Source organism: Ptychodera flava, chromosome 16, assembly GCF_041260155.1.
Source record: "Ptychodera flava strain L36383 chromosome 16, AS_Pfla_20210202, whole genome shotgun sequence".
In the NCBI taxonomy this organism is placed as follows: domain Eukaryota; kingdom Metazoa; phylum Hemichordata; class Enteropneusta; family Ptychoderidae; genus Ptychodera; species Ptychodera flava.
The window spans coordinates 9850784-9878374 of NC_091943.1; the positions used below are offsets into that span (position 1 = coordinate 9850784).

Here is a 27591-nt window from a genome sequence, read left to right on the forward strand (position 1 = left end):
CTCGACCGCAGGTCTCTAGCTGGTACATATAAATCTAATAAATCTCTCAGATAAATAGGTGCATTTCCATGGATAATTTTGAACGTTAGCAACAGAATTTTAAATCTGATGCGGGCTTCTACCGGTAACCAATGTAAATCTTTGAGTACAGTGTGACATGATCGAATTGCGCGTAGAGAAACTATCCTCGCCGCAGCATTCTGTTGAGACTGTAGCCGAACAAGTTGTCCTCTAGGGATACCAAACAAAGACTTATAGTCTAAGTAGTCCTGTTTCATAAGTCAGGTCCATGACATATGTACCAACATCAGTGATTGGTTCATCTGGTAATTTAAGGTCCATTTGCGTTACGCTGATTGGTGGGACCTCATGCGTTAGGTCTCATTACTATGTATTATTCACTTTACAGCTCCCTGATTGGTTAATGTGTAGATCCGGTCCTCCAGTGTTCACTGCCTCATTATGCAATGTCCCACATGCTTCCTGGCTACCGCTGAAGTAATAATACGTTATTCGTGATGTTCACGGATCCACAAACACTCTCTACAGATTATTCAACCTGGTATAAGATTATGTCCGTTTATACTGTAGTGTATTCACTGATTTGCATGATCCTAAAATAACTAATTTTCAAGATCTGAGTGCCGATGCCAATTTCGTTCAAAATTACTCAACATATATATATATATATATATATATATATATATATATATATATATCTTTTAAATTTCTACCTTGTATAGTATCATACATCAAATTTCGTGGTTGGAACAATTTACATTACAGAATGATTTTAGTATGTAAAGTTACACAGAAATAAGGATTAAACGTGGAAATGAAAAATTATTGACTATTGAAATATAAAACACTGACATATGCAATTGAAGAGAACACAAAGCTGCAGAGGGTATTTGATCCATTCAATCATTTCAAATAATATTTGACTCTATTGTTGGACATAATGTACAACTTGGAGCACTATTGGAAATGAAAAATGCAGCTGCTTTCAGCTAGATATCAAGTATGACACACATTGGAATTATAGAAATGTGAAACTACTACTCCAAGAGGATTTTGTACATTTCGTAGCAAAAATTACGTAACGGTTTCAGGCGTCCGTAGCTCATTTCAACCAACTACCGCAGGGAAAAGGACAACATTTCTCCTGGCAATATTTTATTCATGTATAATTCACAGTATCACATACAATGTGAACAGGGTGAAATGTAACTAGATATTTTGACAAATACTCGGCCTGGGTACCTTTCTTCATATACTGGGATCGAGCTACGACCACGTGCAGGCATCATCCAAAAGTACATAGGACATTGCATATTGAGGCAGTGAACACTAGAGGACCGGACCTAGACATTAAGCAATCAGGAAGCTGTAAATTGAATAATACATAATAATGAGACCTAACATATGAGGTCCCTCCAATGACTGCTCCATAAGTGGACCTTAGAGAAGCGGATTAACCATCAGAGCATGCAGTACATGTGTGTAGGACGTGTAATGTAGGTCATTTTGAAACAGGACTAGTGGGACGTCACAAATGCATGGACTAGTTTTTCAGTTGCAGATCTGTCAAGAAGTTTACGAATCTTAGCTATTCTATGCAAAGAGAAGAAACCATTTCTGCACAACGTATAGATATGCTGCACAACGTATAGATATGGTCAGACATGATACCATCCCGACTTAAAGTAATGCCAAGATTTCTAAGTGAAACGGAAGTAAATTATGTCTCATTGACCAATTCTCAGACTGTCTAGCTTTGTCACATCAGATTTTAGACGTGATGAGAAGTGAATAACTTCAGCTTTGTTGTCATTCAGTACAAGCATGTTAAATTTCATCCAGCTGCGGCCGTCGTCGACACAGAGTTCAATGTTATTACGAATATCGTCAGGTCTATTGCAGACAAATTTGCGTATCGTCCGCGTATATCATGCAATCAATCCTATGGTGTACGAAGATGTCCTCCAGAGGTGTAATGTAGAGTGTCAACAAGAGGGGGGCTAGAACAGATCCTTGCGGAACACTGTATTTCATGCGAGAAATTGGGGATTATGTAGATCCAACATTGACGCATTGCTGGCGATCAACGAGGTAAGAACGAAACCAAGATAGAAATTTGCCCATTATACCGAAACGAAATTGTAGTCTGTGAAGCATAATTTTATGATCAATTGAGTCGAATGCCGATGATAGATTTAACATGATGAGAATCACATCATGTTTGTTATTCAATGCAAGCATTATATCATTTTGAACACGGTGAGAGCAGTTTCTCTGCTATGGTTAGCACGGTAAGCGCTTTGAAACTTTTTAAAAAGACTAAATTTAGTGAGGTGATGGTTCAATTGCTGAACAACAGCCCTCTCGAGGACTTTCGATAAGAAAGGGAGGTTTGAAACCGGCCTGTAGTTCCTCAAAATGTTCTGATCAAGATCTACTTTCTGTAACAATGGACGAATTATCGCTGACGTAAAATAACTCGGAACGATGCCAGTTGAGAATGAATTGTTGAATAGATCCGCAAGGAAAGGTGCTAAGATGTCTATACCATTCTTCAACACTCCATGTGGTAGAATGTCGAGCTCACAAGATTACGGTGATGACTGTTTCACTAACGCAATTATATCCCCAGGTGACACCGGGTCAAATTCAGCTAAAGTATGGGTCGGCATTACATTGTGTACATCAATCTCACAGCTGTGCGGTTGTAGACCAATCCTGTCACGAAGTTGCGACACCTTGTTTTCAAAATAATTCATGAATGCTGATGGAATCTCTTTCATTGGGATGTTGTTTGGCATGGCGTTGGATGAAGCTGTTCTCGAATCAGATAGTTCTGCAACAATGGCAAACAATGTCTTGTTATCTGCGTCTTCAATTCTAGTCCGATGATAGACTGATTTTACTGCATCACAGCGGCGTCAACTGTGATTTGCGCCTATTTATTCGCAGTCGACGAACCTCTTTTCTCAAAGTCAGTAGATCCTTTGAGAACTATGGTGCACGCACTTTCTTTAAGACTGATTTGCTTTTGACAGGGGCGACTGTATCAAGAGCATCGGTAACAACATCATGGAAATAAACATACAAATCCTCTGGGTTGGTATTGCGTGGATGACTGATCATTTTGGATCAAATAATATCAATCAGTCTGATGAAAATCGTACGAAAGTGACGTTGTGAGATTTTTACCTTGGTGTTGGGTGATCGTTGAACATTCAGCCCAAAATATAATAAGCTATGATCAGAGTTAAGCGAGTCGTCAGATCTGATCGAGTGAAGCAATTGCTCTGATGATCGCGTTATAAGTAAATCCAATGTGTGGCCTTTGCTGTGTGTTGATATCTTGACATGCTGTTGTAGGCCGACTGAGTGAAGAAGGTCGATCAGCTTACTTGTGTCGGAAGAATTTGTGTTCTCAAATGGAAAATTAAAATCTCCAGCAACTAAGAGATGGCCAGAGGAAGGTACGGCTGCTTCCAAAAGAGTGGAAAACTCGGAGATAAAGTCACTTACGGTCGCCTTATTCTTCGTTGATTTTGGAGGACGGTAAACAGCGATAATGCGTAGAAACTGACTTGCAGAATTGTGTGGAATAATCGATAGATTGTCTGTATTCCTATGTTGTCCCACTTGAATTTTGTTCCTTCACGAGGGATGCCAGGATGTCTGATTTTGTTCTACTGTGTTCAAGGAAGTGTTCGTATTGTTTTTTACTAGATTGAAATATATGTTCTCGTCAATATGTTTGTGTCATAAGTTTCTGTTATAAGGTTTTATATTTCTCAGTTATTTGTTCTGCTGAGTCATCTGTCATAAACTTTGTGTGGTATCACTGGTTGAAGAGTTATTTTGACGCTTCCTTATTATGTAATTATCAGTGTCTAGAACTGCTGTTCCACTTCCATTATCTAACGGTTTGATCAGTACCTCGTCGTTTTCTGATAGCGTTCTCAAAGTATTCTATTCTGTGTTTCGGAAAGGAAACCTAGTTTCAGGAAAGTATGCAATAACATTACACTAGTCTTATTAAAGTTATTATTTACTCAGGGCATTGATAAACAAATGATCACATATGCAAGTTCAAGTTTATTACATTTATGGTTGAGTTTTATTACATTTATGATTAATTTGTTCATTACAGTTGTGGTTGCCGTTGTTACATTAATGGTTGACTCTTTTATTACATTGTGGTTGATTTTAATACAATTGTGGTTGATATTACATTTATGGAGGTTACAATGTCTAATTTGTTCTACTGTGTTCAAGGTAGTGTTCGTATTGTTTTCACTAGATTGAAATGTAATATATGTTCTCGTCAACATGTTTTGTGTCGTAAGTTTTCTGTTATAAGGCTGTATATTTCTCTGTTATTTGTTCTGAGTCGTCTGTCATAACTTTGTGTGGTCTCACTGGTTGACGAGTTATTTTGACGTTTCCTTATTATGTAATTATCAGTGTCTTGAATTGCGTTCCACTTACTTTATCTAACGGTTTGATCGGTACCTCGCCGTCTTCTGATAGTGTTTCTCAATGTATTCTATTCAGTGTTTCGGAAAGGAACCTAGTTTTCAGGAAAGTATGCAATAACATCACACTAGTCTTATTAAAGTTATTATTTACTCAGGGCATTGATAAACAAATAATCACAAATACCAGTTCAAGTTTATTACATTTATGGTTGAGTTTTATTACCGTTATGGTTAATTTGTTTATTACATTTGTGGTTGCGGGTTGTTACATTAATGGTTGACTGTTTTATTACATTTGTGGTTGATTTTATTACAATTGTGGTTGATATTACATTTGTGGAGATTATTACATTTATGGAGGTTACAGCATCCCCAGTGAAGGAACAAACTTCATGTGGTACCACATAGGAATACAGACACTGTATCGATTATTCCACATTATATTACCATGCCCTGCCCGTCGCATTTTGATTGGTCGAGCTGAACCACGTGACTGACCACAAATACACAGTAATGGTCTGTTTACATGCCCGTGAATATGAATAATAAGATTAACAACTCAAAGTATCGTAACTTTACAGCTCAAACGTAAATCATAATCAATCACAAAATAAAATGGAGCACTTGTAGGTCAAGTTGAGATACTTTTTTTTCTGAAAGCATCTCCGGATTTGACAATTTTTACAGCGCGCGTGACAGTGCGTCGCGTATTGCTCAGTTTCTGGGGCCCAGTTGTCGTTCGCTCATGAAATTTTCGGTAATTTTGACGGTTTTCTTGGGTTCGCTGATAATATAATGGAAATAACAGACTCCGCTCTGACCATTAACGTTTATTTATGGGCGCGGGCTCGAGGAAAGCCAAATTAACGGGCTCGGCAAGCCTCGCCCGTTAATTTTTGGCTTTCCTCTCGCCCTTGCCCACAAATAAACGTTAATGGTCAGCGCGTCGCCCGTTATTTCTATACTATTTATCCACTGAAGATGAATTTGAGGCGACCGATTAAGAAAGTAAAGCAAATTTTCGAAAAAATGGCGTTAAAGGATCGTAGTGTTATAGAGTCTCCTCCACTCTGGAGTAGAGACTGCACTGACATTCACATTACAGCTGTGTCTCGCCATGGCCAATCAGTTCTGTACACAAAACAGGGAAACGTAAAATACACTTTCAAAATACACTAAACGCAACAATTAAGAAATGAATAATGTGCGGAGTTGCTCTCCTTATTACATATATAAATATCTAAGGGCTCAAAATTGCAACGATAAAATAGATTTATTACATTTATGGTTGACAAGTATTACATTTATGGGTGATGTTTTTATTACATTTATGGTGGATTTTTGTACATTTATGGGTGATATTACATTTGTGGGTGCACTTTATTACAATTATGGTTGATGTTACATTTACGGAGATTATTACATTTATGGAGGTTACAGCATTTACAGTATTAAAAACCAGTGACGTAACCTAGGCTCCTGTTATCCGCAAGTTTGGATAATCACCAATAATTTTTCTCGATTGCAGACTGATACAGCTGCATTACAATAAAGGTTGCTTTACGGGCACTTGTATCACCCCTATTTGTAACAATCAACCCTATTTGTAACAAAACTTAATTTTCAAAAAAACTTTGCCGTATTTGTTGAAATATTAATAAAATATGCATATTTGTATGTTTGGGGGCAATTTTCTTTTTTTTTTCCTTGTCAAAACTCATTTTTCCGAAACTGCTTTTGTTACAAATTGGGTTGATTGTTACAAATAGGGGTGACATGTCAACCCTATTTGTAACAATCAACCCTATTTGTAACAAAACCTAATTTTCAAAGAAACTTGGCCGTATTTGATGAAATCTTGATGAAATATACATATTTATATGTTTGGACAATTTTCTTTTTTTCCATGTCGAAACTCATTTTTTTCAGAAAATGCTCGTTAGATTAAATGTTGTTGTGCAGGTTCCTAGGGATAAGAGGCCTTTCACGAGATATAATCAAGTCGTGCAGATACATGCCAAAAGTTTGTTTCGGGGCAATTTTCACCACTTTCGGTCAAAAATGTTAAAAATCTTGTTTTCTGACCGAAATCATACTAAACCTATATGGGGTTAACTTTTGTTACAAATAGGGTTGATTGTTACAAATAGAGTTGACGTGTTAACCCTATTTGTAACAAAATTTAACCAATTTGTAACAAAACCTAATTTTCAAAAATTCTTTGCAGTATTTGATGAATTCTTGATGAAATATACATATTAGTATGTTCGGGGCAATTTTTATTTTTTCCTTGTCGTAACTGATTTTTTCCAAAATTGCTCGTTAGATTAAATTTCTTTGTGCAGGTTGCTAGGGATAAGAGATATAATCAAGTCGTGCAGATACATGCCAAAAGTTTGGTTTGGGGCAATTTTCACCAATTTCGGTCGAAAATGTTAAAAATCTTGTTTTCTGACCGAAATCATACTAAACCTATATGGGGTTAACTTTTGTTACAAATTGGGTTGATTGTTACAAATAGGGTTGACGTGTCAACCGTATTTGTAACAATCAACCCTATTTGTAACAAAATTTAACCAACTTGTAACAAAACCTAATTTTCAAAAACACTTGGCCGTATTTGATGAAATCTTGATGAAATATACATATTAGTATGTTTTGGGGCAATTTTTATTTTTTCCTTGTCGAAACTCATTTTTTCCGAAAATGCTCGTTAGATTAACTTTCGTTGTGCAGGTTGCCTTGGATAAGAGGCCTACTCGTAAGATATAATCAAGTCGTGCAGATACATGCCAAAAGTTTGTTTCGGGGCAATTTTCACCAATTTCGGTCAAAAATGTTAAATATCTTGTTTTCTGACCGAAATCATACTAAACCTATATTGGGTTAAGTTTTGTTACAAATTGGGTTGATTGTTACAAATAGGGTTGACGTGTCAACCGTATTTGTAACAATCAACCCTATTTGTAACAATCAACCCTATTTGTAACAAAGTTTAACCAATTTGTAACAAAACCTAATTTTCAAAAAACCTTGGCGGTATTTGATGAAATCTTGATGAAATATACATATTAGTATGTTTGGGGGCAATTTTCTTTGTTTTTTCCTTGTCGAAACTCATTTTTTCTTAAACTACTCTTTAGATAAAATTTCTTTGTGCAGGTTGCTAGGATAAGAGGCCTACGCACGAAATATAATCAAGTCGTACAGATACATGCAAAAAGTTTATTTCGGGGCAATTCTCACCAATTTCGGTCAAAAATCTTAAAATCTTGTTTTCTGACCGAATTCATACTAAACCTATATTGGGTTAAATTTTGTTACAAATTGGGTTGATTGTTACAAATAGGGTTGACGTGTCAACCCTATTTGTAACAATCAACCCTATTTGTAACAATCAACCCTATTTGTAACAAAATTAACCAATTTGTGACAAAACCTAATTTTTTAAAAAACTTTGGCCGTATTTGATGAAATCTTGATGAAATATAGTTACATATTAGTATGTTAGGGGGCAATTTTCTTTGTTTTTTTCCTTGTCGAAACTCATTTTTCTTAAACTACTCATTAGATAAAATTTCTTTTGTGCAGATTGCTAGGGATAAGAGGCGTCCGCACGAAATATAATCAAGTCGTGCAGATACATGCCAAAAGTTTGTTTCGGGGCAATTTTCACCAATTTCGGTCAAAAATATTAAAAATCTTGTTTTCTAACAGAAATCATACTAATCCTATATAGGGTTAACTTTTGCTACAAATTGGGTTAGTTGTTACAAATAGGGTTGACGTGTCAACCCTACTTGTAACAATCAACCCTATTTGTAACAATCAACCCTATTTGTAACAAAATTTAACCAACTTGTGACAAAACCTAATTTTCAAAAAAACTTTGGCCGTATTTGATGAAATCTTGATGAAATATACATATTAGTATGTTCGGAGGGCAATTTTCTTTGTTTTCCTTGTTGAAACTCATTTTTCCGAAAATGCTCGTGAGATTAAATTTCGTTGTGCAGGTTCCTAGGGATAAGAGCCCTACTCGTAAGATATAATCAAGTCGTGCAGATACATGCCAAAGGTTTGTATGTTTCGGGGCAATTTTCACCTAATTCGGTCAAAAATGTTAAAAATCTTGTTTTCTGACCGAAATCATACTAAACCTATATGGGGTTAACTTTGTTACAAATTGGGTTGATTGTTACAAATAGGGTTGACGTGTCAACCCTATTTGTAACAACCAACCCTATTTGTAACAAAATTTAACCAACTTGAAACTAAACCTAATTTTCTACAAAACTTGGCCGTATTTGATGAAATCTTGATGAAATATGCGTATTTAGGCCTATATTTTGGGGAAATATGTCGTTTTTCAAAAAAAAATATTTTTTTTCTAAAATTGCGAGGTTGTTTATTTGAAATTTGGTATACAGGTTTCTGGAGATAATTCCTTCAAGACGTATTGAATTGTGCTGATCTATGCACGACTCTTTTTTGGCAATTTCGCCATTTTTGCTAAGAAAAACAGGTCAAAAATCTTCTTCTTAGAAACTACTCATCCAATTGCTTTGAAATTTTGTATGAAGGTTCCTTGTGGTGACGTTTTACCTAATTTTTAGATAATTCATCACAGATACGGCCTTGCCATTTGTTTGGATTCATTTGAACCCTCAATGCCGCTGCTTTAATTTATACACTTGTTTTTATTGTAGGCTCTTGTTGGTTGTTTCGGCAAAAGGGTTTTTAACGCTTCCCACTTTTCAAGTTCTTCCAAATATTTTGACGGGCTTTCTTTTTTATCCTTTGTTTTGATATGTGTTGAGCCTAAATGTTGTTGTGAAGATCAAGTCATTTTATGTTGTGAATGTTTGTTTGTTTGTTTGTTTTTTCTATTTACGGTTTTGAGTATGGTTTCTGTTTGGTTTATGTTGCCGTGCATTCTCTGTCTATTAATTTGCTTGTGAAGAATGCTACTTTTTTCTTGAATCGATTGGGTATTGCATGTAGGCGAGTATCTAAGAATTTCGCCTTTGATGGGTCCCTTAAAGGTTGTTTTTGGTTGATCCTCTGAGCAGGCATTGGAACGTTCCGGTTTGTTTTGCATTTGTTTTAATATCAAGAATGATTTCTTAGTTTTGCTTTTAGCCCTGAAATATTTCAACGTCGGAAAATGTTGTTTTTTTAGGTATTTCTCAACTGTAAATTTAAATGTTGAATGCATTTCCGGTGTCAGTAGTGTCATGAAGTCTACTAACATTTTAATATTCAAATTGAATATTCGTCAGTTTGTATAACCTGCTGTAGGGAGATTTTCACTGACAATAACTAGGAGACAGAGACACAAGGGTAATTTCCCACTCGATGTTGCTGCCGAGCGCTGATGGATAAGTAACCCTATGACCTTTGATGAAGGGATGAGTCAAGTGCATGGCATATTTCGTATCATAAACCTCAAGAGGTAGACTATCATAAACGATTTTATTATCTGCATCGGCCGCACCACTTCTTAGATTCGGAGATTTTCGTTCTGAATACTCTTCAGAATCACGTTTCATCTCTACTTTTTATTTTCATAGGGATCACGATAACATTCAATAACATTATGATTTCTCAGATCGAGAAGTATCTGTCCCTCGAATTCTAAAACAATGCACTTGATTATAATTTTGTGATATTCTGAACTACTCGGTTATTTGGGTGACCGATACTATAAGGTCAAATACCAGATCGAAGGTATCTGGAACATAAACGACTCCACTCTTTAACTTTGGACACCGATGTGTAGTGTCTCACCTATCTGTGCCTGGCTTGCATTATGAGTAACTACATGATGGGTCCTTTCTGCCTTAATTCCATATGGTTTTCGGCTGCTGAAGCTTGATAAAATTATCGATTTTACGGCATTGCCATTGCTGTACGGCATTATTATTGGAGTAATACAGAGAAAAATACTACTGAAGGAAGAAAAATATCGAACTCCAGGGCGACGTGATTGAAAGTTTTTAAAATTTAAAGTTTGATGATGATTTAAGTTACTATGAAGCATCCTTTGCAGAGGCCGACCAAAGTCTCGTTGGCCTGCAGATGGATAGGATAGGCAAAAGAAAAAAGTTGTCCTGTTCCGATAACCCGACCTACCCTATTTTTTTGCCTGCGACCCAAAACTTTTTAGCGCAAAGTAACACGGAAGTAACAAAAAGACAGAAAACCCCCGTAAAATCACGTGTTCCTCACCTGGTATTTGATTTTTGCTTGAGACGTCGACGTCTTTTATGTATTTAGTCCTTTAATATGTATGATACGCTTTTTCTGGAAATGTTGTGGTAAGTATTAGATCGCCCTGGACCCCTGAAAAGTGCATATTAAAAAAAATATTGGGGGAAAAAAACAGCCGACCTACCTGCCTTTTTTGAAACCATGTTATTGGAAGAGCACAATTTTTTTTTTTTGGTTTTAAGTGTTACAATTAGCGTTAACTTTTGATACAAATAGGGTTAGTATGACTTCTGTCAGAAAAAAAGATTTGTTTTGCATTTTTGACCAAAATTAGTGACTGATGCCCCCCACCAAATTTTGGCATGTATCGTTAAAACATGATTACCTCTTCGATGGAGGCCTTTATCCCTAGAAACCTGCGAGCCGCATAATATGTATATTTCATCAAGATTTCATCAAATACGGCCAAGTTTTTATGAAAATTAGGTTTTGTCACAAATTGGTTAAACTTTGTTATAAATAGGGTTGATTGTCAACCCCATTTGTAACAATCAACCCAATTTGTAACAAAATTTAAGCCCATATAGGTTTAGTATGATTTCGGTCAGAAAACAAGATTTTAAACATTTTTGACCGAAATTGGTGAAAATTGCCCCGAAACAAACTTTTGGCATGTATCTGCACGACTTGATTATATCTTACGAGAACGCCTCTTATCCATAGGAACCTGCACAACAACATTTAATCTAACGAGCATTTTCGGAAAAAAATGAGTTTCGACATGGAAAAAAAAGAAAATTGCCCCAAACATATAAATATGTATATTTCATCAAGATTTCATCAAATACGGCCAAGTTTCTTTGAAAATTAGGTTTTGTTACAAATAGGGTTGATTGTTACAAATAGGGTTGACATGTCACCCCTATTTGTAACAATCAACCCAATTTGTAACAAAAGCAGTTTCGGAAAAATGAGTTTTGACAAGGAAAAAAAAAGAAATTGCCCCCAAACATACAAATATGCATATTTTATTAATATTTCAACAAATACGGCAAAGTTTTTTTGAAAATTAGGTTTTGTTACAAATAGGGTTGATTGTTACAAATAAGGTTGACATGTCACCCCTATTTGTAACAATCAACCCAATTTGTAACAAAAGCAGTTTCGGAAAAATGAGTTTTGACAAGGAAAAAAAAAGAAAATTACCCCAAACATACAAATATGCATATTTATTAATATTTCAACAAATACGGTAAAGTTTTTCTGAAAATTAAGTTTTGTTACAAATAGGGTTGATTGTTACAAATAGTGGGTGATACAGGACTTATCCAGGGAAAATAAATACTAATATTATGAAAAACCAAATGGGTTTGGTTGTCGACGAGTTTTTTTTCTGTCTGCCTTTCTCTACTCGTACGCTCTGCTCGCTCGAAACGTGACGGACTGCGCGTGTGTCAGATATGCATTGTAAAATGCGCCCTCTTTCCGTGAACTCTGCGTGACCTGCATTCGTGGTGGGATTGTCATGCCTGATTGCCAAGGGTTGTTGCTTCAATAAAAGATAACGCTTACATCATAGGGCAGATTGTAATCTGTCTTTTCCACTTTCGAAACTGACAAGAGACAACTGACAAATAAGGGTATGTCTCTGTGAGATATCGGTATCAAACCATACAGGACAAGTACAGAGCTGATCTCAGCGGTTGCTTCTCAGCTGTTCGATGGTGACATGTTGTTATGTTATTATCTATGAATTCAACGAAGAAGATAGTCTCAATATAAAACCATTTAGGACACATTTAAGTAAGTCTAGTTTAGTTAGTAGTAATTTAGATCTCAGCGGTTGCTTCTCAGCTGTTCGATGGTGACATGTTGTTATGTTATTATCTATGAATTCAACGAAGAAGATAGTCTCAATATAAAACCATTTAGGACACATTTAATTTAGTTTTGCCTGCTTTTCCGAGCGTAACATTGAAAGGAACGATAAATCACTAAACAGTTTGTTTCCATTAGCGCAATTTGGTACTGACATCATTGCAATTTTACTTAAGGTCATGAAACGTAACTTGTAGGTGACTGGGTACCGTACGTTGTGAGTTCGAATCCGATTGAAAACACCGTATTGTAGGTTTTATCTTAGGATTGTATGATAAAGAGCGGCCTCTGTTGACTTGCCTAATTCCGATAGCTATTCAGAGAGCAGTGTTCTCATAATTGATCGTTGATGACGAGTATAGTCTTGCAAAAGATGAAACATTGATCACATGACAAATTATTACTTGAAATTACTTGAAAGGAAATAAACGGTCGGATAATTTCAAATTATCATCATGACATTAGTTGCTGCTGAGAGGGCCAACCTTCGACCCGACGAATGATATGCCGTTTTGCTCACGCCAGCGCATTAGACTTGTTCTAAGATAAATGGTGCATCACAAAATACTTATCAACAGCTTATAACCATCTGATACTCAACTGATTATCAGAGCGTCACATGTTATGGTATTTTATTTAATTTTCTCTTTAATAGAATAAAATATAATGTTTTGCATTAGACTTGTTCTAAGATAAATGGTGCATCACAAAATACTTATCAACAGCTTATAACTAACTGATACTCAACTGATTATTAGAGCGTCACATGTTACGGTATTTTTAAAATTATTTAATTTTCTCTTTAATAAAATAAAATATAATGTTTTGATGATGAAATTGCACAAGTTATCTAAGTATTCGTCTCAGTATTTTGGTTGCATGTCAAAGCCGCGGTACAGATATATATAGCCTTCTAGTGCATTCATTGTTAATGGCTGCCATACTATATAAACGAAACCACCGCGAAAATGATTGAGTGGTCATAACCATTAATTCATTTTCGCGATGGTTTCATTGATCGTGTCTAAAAACGGGGACGAATATATGCATGATCACCCATTCATTAAGTATTCTTTCAACATATCAAACAATATAAGTAGTATCTTGTATCAAACAAAATTAATGAAAAATGGCCGACTTTGTCCCTTTAATAACCTGACCTTAGTGGATAAGCAGCTAGCAAAGTTTGTTGTCTATACAGATGACACGTTTGTGAATGCACTTTTGATATCCTGCATCTTGTAAATGAAAGGCTGGTTGTTTGAAAGATCTGTATACGACAACGTCTTTTACATTCACTGATGGCGACTTCCATGCAACACTTTTTGTACAATATGGTATGTTAGCCTAGCCAAGACAATCTGACCAATGTTTATTTAAAGTTCACTTTTGGTGCGCATTACCATGTTTTGTAATGTTGTCTTCATTTGAACAAATACTCATTTACAGTTGAGCATGTATTTACCACTAATACACGGGTAAAATGTGCAGCAATTCTCGTTTTTTTTGCAATTGGACCAGGGACCTCAAGAATATCATATTTTGCATTTTTAAAAATAAAACAGGTAAAACGTGGCCCTAATTACTAGATCTGTATCAAAACAGTATCAAAACATCTTCTAAACACACATAGAGATATATCTAAATTTCATCAATATTTTGATATACGGTGATCAGATGATCCTTAAGAACTTAAAATCCAAATTTGTTACCTGGTATCTGATGTGATTCCTGAACACAAGACGTTCGACCAAAAGTCGCGACAAAATTCAAAAATAGATATATTACACCAATGTTATGCTTTCAACCAAAATATCACATACATTATCCCTTTTGACATATGTGTCAAATAACAAAGCGATATCTCTCTAATCCGTAGCACTGTTGCAGATTTATCGTACACTTTTTCTGATTCTTTTATCAATATCTACAAGATTCCAGTTTATTAGAGATAACCGTCTAGGCATTCCACATTTCGAAGCCGGCCACATATGGAAATTATTCAGTTAAAATATGAGCTGGATGGATGGACATATAGACAGACTGACTGACATACACAGACTGGCAGAGTGTTGATATTGCCCCCCTAGTATGCCTTGGCCCAACGAGGCTGATAAATATAACAAACAGCTGGATGTACTGATAAAATAGTTAAATATACAGGCACTCGTGACGAATATGTTACATCAATTTGATTAGTTTCTAATCCTCTTTCTTATGTGACAATTTTTACGACAATCAGCCGGCAAGGTAGTTTATATGTTGACAAATATGCTATCTTTTACAGGCACACAGATAACTTTTCCTGATTTGTCATGAACAATAGATGACTGTAACTGAAAAACATAACATGCAACAAATGTTTACATTTTGCCAATACACCAGATACATAGAGAGATTTCAGCATACAACCACTAACTCAGAAACCCTACAGTGAAAAGTAAACTTTGATTTTTTCCAGAACAACTAGTGCATCCACTTTTTGAACAACTTACATTTAGCCAATTAAATATGGGTTATAATATTGAGATCAACTTAAAGATTTCAACTGTGGCGAACTTGAAATTTTTTACCTTTCAAATCTCTGTGTAAATTGGCATCTTTAACCGGGATACACTGCTCTGTTAATTGTGTGCAAAAGGACATTTGGTGAGACCATTTGGTATCCAGGGGGAGGGGATCTGGAATATTGATAAGGTAGCATTATCTCTTTTTACCTAATCCATTGCACAATATTTTTTCCACTCTCCCACCTTTTCTTTTGTCAAGCCTTCTCTAACTGATTTTTATCGTTTACATTTCCTGAGAATTTTTGCTTTTTCCGAAAATCTTCAAGATTCCCGCCCAGGATATCAAATGGTTCACTTCTTGATATTGACCATCTTTACTTAAAGGGATAAAAAGGCAAGATGGCAGGAAGAATAAAATTCGTGAACTATTTACAACTTTGATACTCATTAACATTGAAAAGCTATGGAATATATTTGTTGAATCCATCAATACAGCAGACTATTTCTGTCATTTTGTTTGTCATTTTGTTTGGTCAAAAAGTGAGAAAAGAACTTCATAAAAATACAAAATTGAAGATATTGCTTTGAAAATTTAGGCCCCTTTGTGCTATGTACAGATAACAATATACAATATATAATTATAGTTTGAACATATTAAATCAAGATCATCCGTAGAAACATGTCTACTAAATATCAAAGCTATCAGAAAATGGGTCTTAATATACAATTTTGTTGACCAAAAATGGCAAAAATTGACCCCAAAATGCTAAATTGCAGATTTCATCAGAATTAGAAATACGTTACATCACTAGTACAGAAATTTGCGAGAAATTTGCGAGAAATGGACACTCTCTCGTTTTCCTGCAAATTTCTGTACTAGTGCATTTTGATCAACCCTATGAACCTGTATCCTAGATACCAAAGCTATCAGACAAACGGTTCAGGAGAAACAAAAAATTGACCAAAAATGGGCAAAATTACCCCAAAATTACAAATATGGATATTTCACCAAATTGCATTAAACTTGATTGATATCATCCCAAGAAACATGAATACCAACTCTCAGAGGAATCAGACGAGCCTTTAGGAGTAGACGATGTTTAGACTAAAACTGAAAAATCCCCCCCCAATATAAACACACAGCTTTCCCCACAATATGTATAAACCTAGAGGAATTCGATTACCACGCTTATTCCTACTTGTACAAGAGTGTACATTGTAAATGTCGCCATTGCTAATCTCTATAAATATTGTTGATTATCAGCGCCGTCATTTAATAACACAGTGATATGTACCTGACAGTGACACAGATCGGTGTCGGAGTGTACTGACGATTTAGTATTGAACTGCCGATTTAGTATCGAGCTGCACCTGGCCTGGCAGCGTCACTCTGGCTGCCGTGACCCCGAATGACCCTGCCTCAAAGAACACCCGCCAACGTAGACCGCTTGCTGCCTAGTCACAGCACAGATACATGTACCTATATGGGTTTGCCCCGATAGTCGTCTTTCTTATAAAACATGGGGCAGCAACTGGTATTCGACTTAAAACAGTGTGCAGATAAGCTTACAAATTAAGACTAGCTACGCTTATTTCTACTTGTACAACGCCAATAGTGTACATTGTAAAATACCGCCATTGCTAATCTCTATAAATATCACTGATAATCAGCGCCGTCATTTAATAGCACAGTGATATGTACCCGACACAGATCGGTGTCGGAGTGTACTGCCAATTTAGTATCAGGCTGCACCCGGCCTTGCAGCGTCACTCTAGCGGCTGTGACCCCGATTCACCCTGCCTCGAAGAACACACGCCAACGTAGACCGCTAGCTGCCTATAATCGCAGCACAGATACATATACGTACCTGTATGGTTTGCCTGAATGTAGTTGTCTTTTTTATAAAACATTGGGCAGCAACTGGTATTCGACTTTGAACAGTGTGCGGATAAGCTTACAAGATCGGTTCCTCAACGTCAAGGAGGTGATCGACTTAAACGTAGATCTACAGTATGTAAACAAAGGGCATGTAGCCTAATGAAACTCACCTTATGACATTTACATGAACAAGTGAACAAAGTCTTGACTGTGTATGTCGGACATGGAAATTGGGAATTCTGTCTGGGTCTGTTGAAAACGAGGCTCCAAATTTGCATAAAAAGCGTGCCTGAAAAGCGTTATTGTGTGAATTCAATCAACATGATGTAGATTGAGTAGAGATGTTTCATCGGGGGATCAAGGCCAACTACGGAACATAATAGGAGAGATGTACTCTGAACAGTTCTCAAGGGTAAAATGGCACAACGTTCTATCAAACGATATCACTCTGAAACAAGGAACCAGGCAAGGTAGTACGCTTTCGGCGTAACTCTTCAAAATATACACACACAGTATCCTTCAGGCATTGGAAAGTTCCCATCTTGGTTTACATATAGGGCATATCTACTGAGGCAGTCCAACCTGTGCTGACGACACTGTACTCTCCACCAATATTCACAATACAAGTGCCATGGTCCAGGTAGTCGAAGATCGTGTAAAACAGTAAAAGACAATTGATCTATGCCAGTAAAAGTATATGTATCAAAAGAAACTGTCATGCTCAGGATAGCCTATCACATCAGTTAAAAATTAACAATGACGTCATTGCTCAAAGCGAATGCACAACACATTAGGTATTACAAGAAAAACAAATGGTAAATTTGATATCTCAGAAAATCTGCAAACTGCAAGAAGAACGTTGTATTAGCTGTTTAGTGCTGGGCTTCATGCGAAAAATGGTCTAAACCCAATCATCTCACATAACATCTTGAAATTTAATGTTACTCCCAGAGCGTTATTCGGCGTAGAACTTTTTGACATAAAGAAAGATAAGCTTATCTCTTCCATGGAAAGTTTCCAATTGAAAATCCTTAAAGAGTTTCAGCATTTCCGAATAGGTGTAACAATTCGGTCACCTTACTTCTACTTGGAGCGCAACCTCTTAAGCCATGCGTGACAAAGCCATCATCACCATCTTTTATCTGCAGATTAAGAAACTCAACTCAATACAACCTTCCTTGCGTCAGTATGCCAGCCCATGTACAATAACAAGAAAAAACGGTTCAACATCGAGGACAGAATCCGGCAGAAATATGATTTACAAAACTACTTCACTCTACTTCGATGAAAGCAATTCCATGTAGGAAAACAAGATGATACACACTGGCACTCAAAGCTGATCAGCGATACTAAGCGAAGACATGATGCAGATCCATTCATTAGAAGTTGATCCGCTATACATTGCAGCCTGTGGGGAAACTAAGAACAATTTTTTACAATTATACAAAATCAGTAATATCTGTGCATTTATAAATGTTGACGATTAATATAAATGTACTTGAGTAGAAGTTTGGTTGTTACAAGTGCACTCATGTACAAGAAATTAGATTTAAGATTTTCACCGACATATGTTCATTTTCTATTAAAGACAACCTGAAAAGATAGGAGAAAACCTTATTTAATCCCTAAGAAGCCAATTAAATGCCTGCTTGACAAACGATAAAACAGAAAATTAAAAAGTTAAAAAGCGCAAAAACAGCAAAAGACAATAAAAGTGAAAACAACAACAACAAAAACAATAAATACAACAACAACAACAACAACATTTAAATAGCTAATTCAATTTTCGAGATGAGAATTGCCTTACAAAGACTAACAGTTTGTGGAATAAAGGAGTTTGCGTAGCATTTGGTACTAGTTAATTGATGGCCAGAGTCTACCGCTTCTAAAAATTTGTCCAAGTTTGAAGAAGATGATTCTTTTCTTTCCAGTCGGACATGGAAGATTAAGTCAATTTGGCGCTGTGAATTTCAAATGACTGGTGCCCGCCTTCTTTATGACTTGTCAAGCCTAGCTTTCCCTTGCTTCGAGATGTTACCAACCTAACAGATAATATAATAACTCAATACACTGCTGATAACGGCATTATAGAATGAAAGATCTCTATACTAATACATCAAAATATCTTAATTTTCGAAGACAGTACATACGAAGATTTATCTTCTTCAACATTTCTTCAATATGACAACGCCAGCATAGTATACTATCAATAGTGATGTCCAAGGTCTCGTAAGTTACTACTCTGAAATGTTTTCGTATTTTCATAACAACTGGATTTGGTTAATTAGCTGTTTACGAAAACCGATCAACATTTCCTTCGTCTTTTTGACATTGAAAACCAAGCAATTTTCATCAAAATAACTGACAAAACCTCAATTTGAAGTAAGTAACAAGTGTTGTATATTTGGTATTTTCTCCACACTCCATCTGATGTAGCAGACTTTTCTTATGTCCCTGACAAGCAAGACTTCAGTTGGCACGGACGCACTTTGCAACACGGTCTTCAACTTTAGAACAACTGAATCCTGGCACTGAATATTTCGTATGTCCTTGCACTCCGCATTGCTGCTACTAGCATCGTTTCCATCGCCCCCTCCCTCTCTTTGTTCTGGGTTTGAACATGGACCGATGTGAAAAAACAACAACATGGCGGTATAGTGTACCTCCACGACTTGAAAAAAACCCCATGGTGATCAGTCTTTGTTTCATTGTGATCATCACGTTTTAGCGACCACATATGAACTGAAAATGCTCACGTTTTTCATTATATATTGCATTTATGTGCAAATTTTAACCTTTGCCACATGTTTGCAACTTAATTGAAAGTGTAATGATCAACATCATGAAGAATATCCGCCACAGATCAATTCTAAAGGTCATTAAGTATTCAAATATGTAATTAGCTTGGAGTACTGTCATTGTATCACCACTTAATATAGCACGTGTAATTGCCTTTGGTCAAGTCCTTCAAGCTATACATGCCAAACTGTAAAAGCTTATTAGATATGCAAATTATCTATTAGCTGACATGAAAATGCGAAATGACTTTCAATATTGTTATAACCTGCTATAACCATCAGTGCACATAGCATGTTTTGCCAACTATGATCAAGTAAATCCCAGTATATGTCCCTAATTAGGAAAGTTAATTAAATATGCAATTAAAAATTGGCTGAAATAAAAATTTTAAATGACTTTTAATAATGTTGTATTATAGTATCTTAAATATATGTTGCAAGATTCATCAACTTTGGTGGAGTCAATTCAGATTAGAAATTAATTAATTAGAAATGTTCATTACAAATGCAAATAAGAAATTGGCTGGAAAAAAACTAATTAATGACTTTCAATAACGTTATATCATACTATCTTCAATGTACATCGCAAGTCTCATCAATTTCAATAGAGTCAATATAACTAATTAGGAAAGTTCATTAAATATGCAAAAAAGGAATTGGCTGCAGTAAAATGCTTAATGACTTTCAATAATGTTATATCATAGTATCTTTAATGTGCATAGCAAGTTTCATTTATTTTGGTAAAGTCGATTAAAATATAAATCCCTAATTTTAATAGTTTATTTAATATGCAAATCGGGAGTTGGATGAAAGAAAAATGCTTAATGACTTTCAAGAATATTGTATTATATTATCTTCAATATATGTAGCAAGTTTCATCAACTTCGGCCTGGTCAATTCTGATATATATCCCTAATTAGGAAAGTTCATTAAATTTGCATATTAGGAATTGGCTGAAGTGAAAATGCTTAATGACTTTCAATATGTTAATATCATGGTATCTTTAATATACATACTAAGTTTCGTCAATTTTAATCCAGCCAATTCTGATATTTATCACTAATTAGGAAAGTTCATTAAATATGCAAATTAGCGATTATCTTTCATATCAACCCTGAATATCTTTCACGGCTGATACATCTTGATGTGATAAACATTTGTAGCAAATCTCATCAGATTGTCTCAGTCATTCTCAATGTATATCCGGTTTTTCTAAAATCATCATCAGCAAATAGTAAGCAAGCAAAACCCGCCAAAAACTAATCAGTTCTTGCCATTTGCAAACTGAATCTATGTGCCAGATTTGATTCTGGTCTGATTAGCTGTTTTTAAGATACCGAGCAGACAGACAGACAGACAGACAGAGACAGACACACAGACATCGCTGCGACATATGCTCAAGTGTGTGAACACGTGAGCAAAAGATAACATCACTCCAAATATTGTAAAAGTGCACACCGCACTGAAGCTTGGCAGTGCATCCAAGTATTCTCGGCTCGTTTAGTGATTAATAGAATCCCACATCCAAATGATCTGACACGCACGACATGTCTCACAATTGTTGGGGATTTTTTGTCTCACACGAGCCGAATGCAAGTGTGAGACAGAAATTCACCATCGAGTGTGAGAAAGACGTCATCCAGCCAATTGGATGACGGATTATTTTTCTCACGTTCCTTTCATTGTTTGTAATTTAATACATCGCAGATTTTGGTTTTTACGGAGTTATGTTTGAGGATAATATGAGTGGCCTTTCTGTTCATCATTCTGCATAGAAAAATATGGTTACTTTCGAAACTCATGTGAAATGTTTATTCTGACTACACTCATTATTCCAAAGTCAGTTGCTTTCTGTATTGATGAACAGGTAATTTCTTCTCCAGAAGAGGTTGTTACGATTTAGTTTATCTCACATCAACGTTAATGCACCAGATGGTCATCGGCTACAGTACAATTATTTATGAAATCATCAGAATGTTAATAATGATTCGATTTGTATAGCAAACAGACAAACGCAAAATTGATAGAACTTCATTCCCTTTTACGACGATGTTTTCGAGGTTTAGATGCAACATAATTTGAATGATATGAAAGTAATGAAAAGAGTTAGCATGTAATGCAGGAAAATAAGATTGCACATGATGTGTTTGCAACTAGTAATAGTCAGTTTTAAGTATTATTTCTGACATGTAAATTGAAATTACACGATTGGAACTAATTTTGGATAATTGGATAGTGAAGTAATGTCGATTTAAAGAGGCAGTCCCAGTTGGTAACATTTTTAAAACATATTTTTTTTAATGCCAACGGTCCATATTTGACGTGGCGACTGCGCGCGGATCGCGAGATATCTATAAAAACATGTCATTTCCCGAGCGTATTTTTCACATCCCGAAGGTTTACGATCGTTTCTGATTTTGACCCGAAATCCCCCGAAGGTTTGTTGTTGTGCTGATTGACGATATTCTAGGGAGTCTACAATAAGTTCAAACTACGCGATTAATTTACTTCCCACTGCAAAGACTTTGTATACAGCATTATGCCTTTACTTAAGGTAAGTTTTTTAAAACTCCTCCTTAGTTTTTGTCGTTTTCATTATTCTAAATCAGTTGTATTATATTTTTAACCAATACAACATAAACATCCGTTTTTTACATGTCAAATATTAGCCGCCTCTGATGACTACATTTTGTCGTCTGCCACATAGTACGCCGCGCGCGTGGTATGCGTCTATGCATACCACGCGGTGGCCGCTATGTATCAACCACACATAACTGTGCTAGTCACGTACCTATGCGAATTCTGGTGGAATCAGCAAAAATTGCTTTTCGTTTATACGCCAAGTCAGTAAGACTCGGCTTTCTCTGACGGGACATGACCGATCACCGACGAATACTGTGGCGTACAGCTGCGTCAGTAGAGACTCGTACTCCGTAGCTTAGTTGACAATGGCCCCAGTGCCGAGCGTTCGATGTTCGGAAGCTGAATTTAGGTGGGCCACCGGAATTCAAACTTTTACTTTTTGAAGACATGTTTTATCGATATCTCGCGATCCGCGCGCAGTCGCCACGTCAAATATCGACCGTTGGCATTAAAAAAATGTGCTTTAAAAATGTTACCAAGTGGGAGTGCCACTTTAATCTACAAGTGTAATCGTATCTGCTTTTATTTTTACGTTACAAACTTGTTTTTATGAGTAATTTGCAATATTGCAACATTCAGCTACAGGGCATCTAACACTTTTGAGAAACTGAAAAATATGAAAATCCAATTATCCCAAATTAGTTCCAATCGTGTTAAATCCAAAACCTGCATTGATATTTGTGATTGGATGTATTGTTTTATCTTTAATTCATATCTATCATCTGGTCGAAACCACGCCTTTTGTGTCGTATAAAAAACAATATTTTAATAATATCAGGGTCAGGAGCACTAGCGCGGTAGAAAGAAGACTTCGCTACCTCTATCACCGACGACATTTAATTTCTACAATGAAACTGGTAATTAATCTGAAGACTAAGAGCCTCTTATCTGTTCTACGACCTCTATAACCTAATACAAGACAATTGTGAACTGTACTAAGGTGTAAACAACCCATAAGTTCCCATGGGTCTAAATTTGTCTTTTATGATGAATATATAGTTATCCTTCCTATATTTATCTCCATGGTTGACCATAGTCAGATGAATCTACACGAAAGGCCCATTCACCTTGAGTGCAGTGTTGTCGTCTGCGTCTGTTTATATACGTACGCCAACAGAACAATTAAGCGGTAAGGCCATTGGGTGCTTTCTATAAGAAACAAATTTTTATTCGTAAAAGAATACAAAGTGTGAGAACAAATCGATACCACACTAGTGTTCTCACACTTCCATAGTACTGGAGATGTGTGAAGCCATGTGTCTAAATTACTGTTCACTCCCTCTGAACAAGTATGAAGATAAACTTCACTATGCGCATGGACGCCATATGTTTGTACTCTTTTTGTCGGTTAATCACAATGCGTTAGGAGCTCAGATATGGCACAAGACCACTAATTAATTTCCCATAGGCCACCACAGTGGCGTTGAGCTCGATTTTCCTATTTGAAAACATTCAGCGGCACGAATCCTCTTAACAGGTGTTAGGTCAATGTCAGCTTGACTACTGATTAATTTTTCGTGTGGGCAAGTCCACGGAAATTTTGAGATAGCGATGAAAATAGCGCCCTCAATGGTGTTTTTGACAAAATTCAGGCTTATTGTTATGATTTCCACCAAATGCTTCAGTCATTATTCACAACAGTCTGCATTTTGATTCAGGTAGAAAAATATCTTTACAAAAATTCTTGACGTTAAAGTTCAAACTGAACAAGCATCCATGCAGATATCAAAACTTCAAGGTCTGCACTATTTTTCTTCCGAACTATCTCGAACCCCTTGTACCATATAGTAATCGGTAGTTTACACAATAATTGCAGACGATCCATAATAGATGTATCTACACATTTCTCCTATTGTGGTGTCCAATTGTTTGATATTTTCAGGAGTATATTCAATTGGTTTAGGTGCCCTATCACGGTAATATCGAAACCAAACGTGAATGGTAAAATGCTCCTCCTCCCACTTGTACTTTTCGAAAAAAAGTAACCTCCAGTCCACAGGATTTGGTTGTATCATGCTATAGGGTTCTATGTGCAGAAAGTTTATGTGTTTTGAAGCTAACCCATTTATATCTTTTATGGATGTGCATCCCCAACAACTGCTCTTATAATTTTTGTAATTTTCGTAATAGACTTTCAAAAATTTTGATGAATTGCTGGCAATTAACACACCGTTATTGAAAAATTGAACTGCTTCTTTACCGATGACGAAATCATAGTAACGTAGTGGCTCTAATGGCGCCAAAACGAAAACATCCGGGTCGAAGTACACTCCTCCCATTTCAAGTAATATTTGTATTCTAGCAACATCAGCACTATGTTCTTTGTATTTTGTACTCAATGTCTTATCAAAAACCTTCGTAGGTGGTGCCCTATTAACGACGGTCAACGTTGGTATGAGGGTTTTTGCTTGCATCCACCACTCACCACTTGGTTCGCAATCGGTGTGGAAGTATACTGTGTCCGCTTTCATTATCCTGTGAGCACTCAACATACTGATAAGGTTTTCAAATTTAAATGTCCGACACGAAAACCAAACAAAATGGGCAATATTCGGCACCACAAAATGATCGTTCGGTTTCAAATATCCGAACTCCTTTCCTCGTTTCTTCGATGCTCCCGTCACTTTGTGGGTTTCAATTGTAAAGTTTCTTGAAACTATTACACTGGTATTAGTTGTTTTTTCTACTAAATATCCCGCCAAACGTGAGCTATTATCATATTTTCGATTGAATGATTGATTTATGATGTCCATAGCCGGTCTTATCTAGAAAATGAAGAGAAAGAAAATGACGTTTAACAAAGAGGAAAAAATTAAGTCAGGAACGAAAAGTTGTGTGCAAAGTCTTTTCAAATATGCATCATATAATATGTTACAATGGATAAACATGGAAGCAAATACATACGTGAACGACAACCAAAGACAACGAATAAGTTTTGCAACAATTGTTGTTAAAAATTGACAATGTAGTGACAAGAATTACAACTAGATAAAACCTGTGAGGTCAAAGGTCAAATAGTGACACAAACTTATTAGACTATGCGTCAATTGATACTGAAATTTACTCTACGATGGAAATCCATAGGTTACAGGCGTACGTTAATGTATGAAAATGATCGGCAAAAACTGGTGTACTCTTCGCGATGCATGATCATTATACGTTTGAAAACATTTTTGAAAGTTCATAGTTGCATCGCTAAATGTGAATTGTTATTCTTTCTGTCTTACAAATGCTCAAAATCGTTCACAATACTCAACACATAAATAACAACAAAATATCGATTGTGCGAACATTTTTGTATTGACCCAAATTCATGATGGAATTTTGATATTCGTAATCGGAACTTTTGTTTAGATACATTACGTTTTATCTATTTTGATATTCGTTACAAGGGCGTTCTTCACACTTTTATTTTACTAAGCGTGTCGACATTTTTTCGTTACAAGGGGTTACTTTTCACATGAAGAAACGCAATTATGGTGCATATCAAATTCAAAGCAACCAGACAATTGGTTTCAGAGAAGAAGACACCTTGATCAAAAATTGGAAGGATTACTCCAAATATTAAATTACCCAACTTTCACCACAATTTGCAGACACTTTAGTTAACCTACATATCAAGTTTCAACAAATCTGGCCTGTGGTTACAGAGAATTAGCATTTTGCAGGAATTTGCACAGTTTTTACCTCATTTGCATGTTTTTGACACTAACAGTTCATTTGAACAAATCAATATCTTCACCCCTGGGTGCACCTGTACAACAAATACTAAGATGGTAGGTGCTGCAGCTTTCAAGCATTTGATGTGGACGGACATACATGTATACATTCATACATACGTACACATACATACATACATGCGTACATATAGGTATGTACGGGCCATGTAAGCTCTCATACATATACAAAATATGAAATCATGGATATGTTCTGATTGCTGAGAGTGATATTGTAGAGTGCTCATAGCTTTAACCACTGTCACTATTAATAAATGTGAGTTTAATATTGAGTGCATGTGTCATCTCCTAACTGTCTGAAACTATCGGGTTTCCTTCAGCACAGTACTCGTATACCCATACGCCTACCCACCTTTTTAACGATCGTCCGGGCTGCTGGGCTAAATAAATCGAATCTTGTATACGCTATGATGGAAACGATGACTAATACGCATAATCCCAACACCAAGATAATTCGATTGCATCTCAATATCGACACTTTACGCTCCATAGTAGTCGGCTAGTAGGTTGGTGAACTGTGTCCGAAGATGTCAGTTTGGTGTTGTATGAAGAAAATTCAGGCGAGCATAGTTTACGAGAGACCTAAAATATACAGAACAAATATTAACTATATATTATCTATGAAGCAGCAGTGGCTATTTCAGTCTGTTAAAATTTAGTTTTACAAGGGCGAGAGGGCTTTTCACAGTATGTCCTGCGACTTTCCCTTTATATCCCATATCTCGCCTGTAAATATGTCAATTATTCACTTCAGACTCAACAACTTCAACTTTCATAGGTGAAGACATCGGACGTATACAGAAAATCGGTTATTACTTTCAATCATAAAAAGAACATGGGGCCCGGGGGCACCGACGTTCTTTGTACCTCCTTACTGTTTATTAATTGCCATAAATGTGAAATTTGGCAAAAAGTCAAATTGTTTGGACATAAATGAAAGTTATTTGAACTGGTTGGTTACTGCTCCAGCATAAGTTCAAGTGTGGATTCTAAGTATCAACAACCTTGATATGTGTGAAAGTGAATTAAGAACAAGAGATGGGACTGAATAGGATCAACAATATCTAAAACAGGAAACGGTGAACTTATATAATACAGAAGGGGAGAAAATTTAGCCACAAACTATTGTAATATAATGGACAATGGCTAATCTAAACCAAATTACTTAAACTGGATTGTTGGCATTGATTACACATGTATTTATTGTCCATCAAATAGAAAATAAATTTGGGCCATTGACTAAAAAACATTTGCTTGTTACACTCACCACACTTGTACTTAGTATTTGGAGTGTACGCCTATCTACAATACAATGATAAAAAGTTTGGACACTGTAGGTCAACAGTGCATCTTTAATGTATGAGACTAAATAAGCTTACCCCTCAAGTATGTATAGGCCAAAAACAATATTTAATTTTGAATTATGTAGTGCAGGGAAGG

General features: G+C 36.1%; 1 protein-coding gene across 3 annotated transcripts in view; it reads right to left on the reverse strand.

The window, feature by feature from the left end:
- Positions 1 to 27591, reverse strand: part of LOC139152770 (uncharacterized) — a 47820-nt gene that overhangs the window by 11524 nt on the left and 8705 nt on the right. The window contains exons 2-3 of one of the 3 annotated variants that reach the window (XR_011556703.1): positions 26504 to 26733; positions 23558 to 25179 (exon numbers count right to left, since the gene is read on the reverse strand). Coding sequence is in view for 1 of the 3 variants with exons in the window: in XM_070726096.1 (XP_070582197.1) it covers positions 26504 to 26641 (138 nt within the window). In the remaining 2 variants the exon portion in view is untranslated. Of the gene's footprint in view, positions 1 to 17143; positions 17228 to 23557; positions 25180 to 26503; positions 26734 to 27591 lie in introns of those variants that run through there. The other 2 variants (XM_070726096.1, XM_070726097.1) reach the window with 2 other exon arrangements.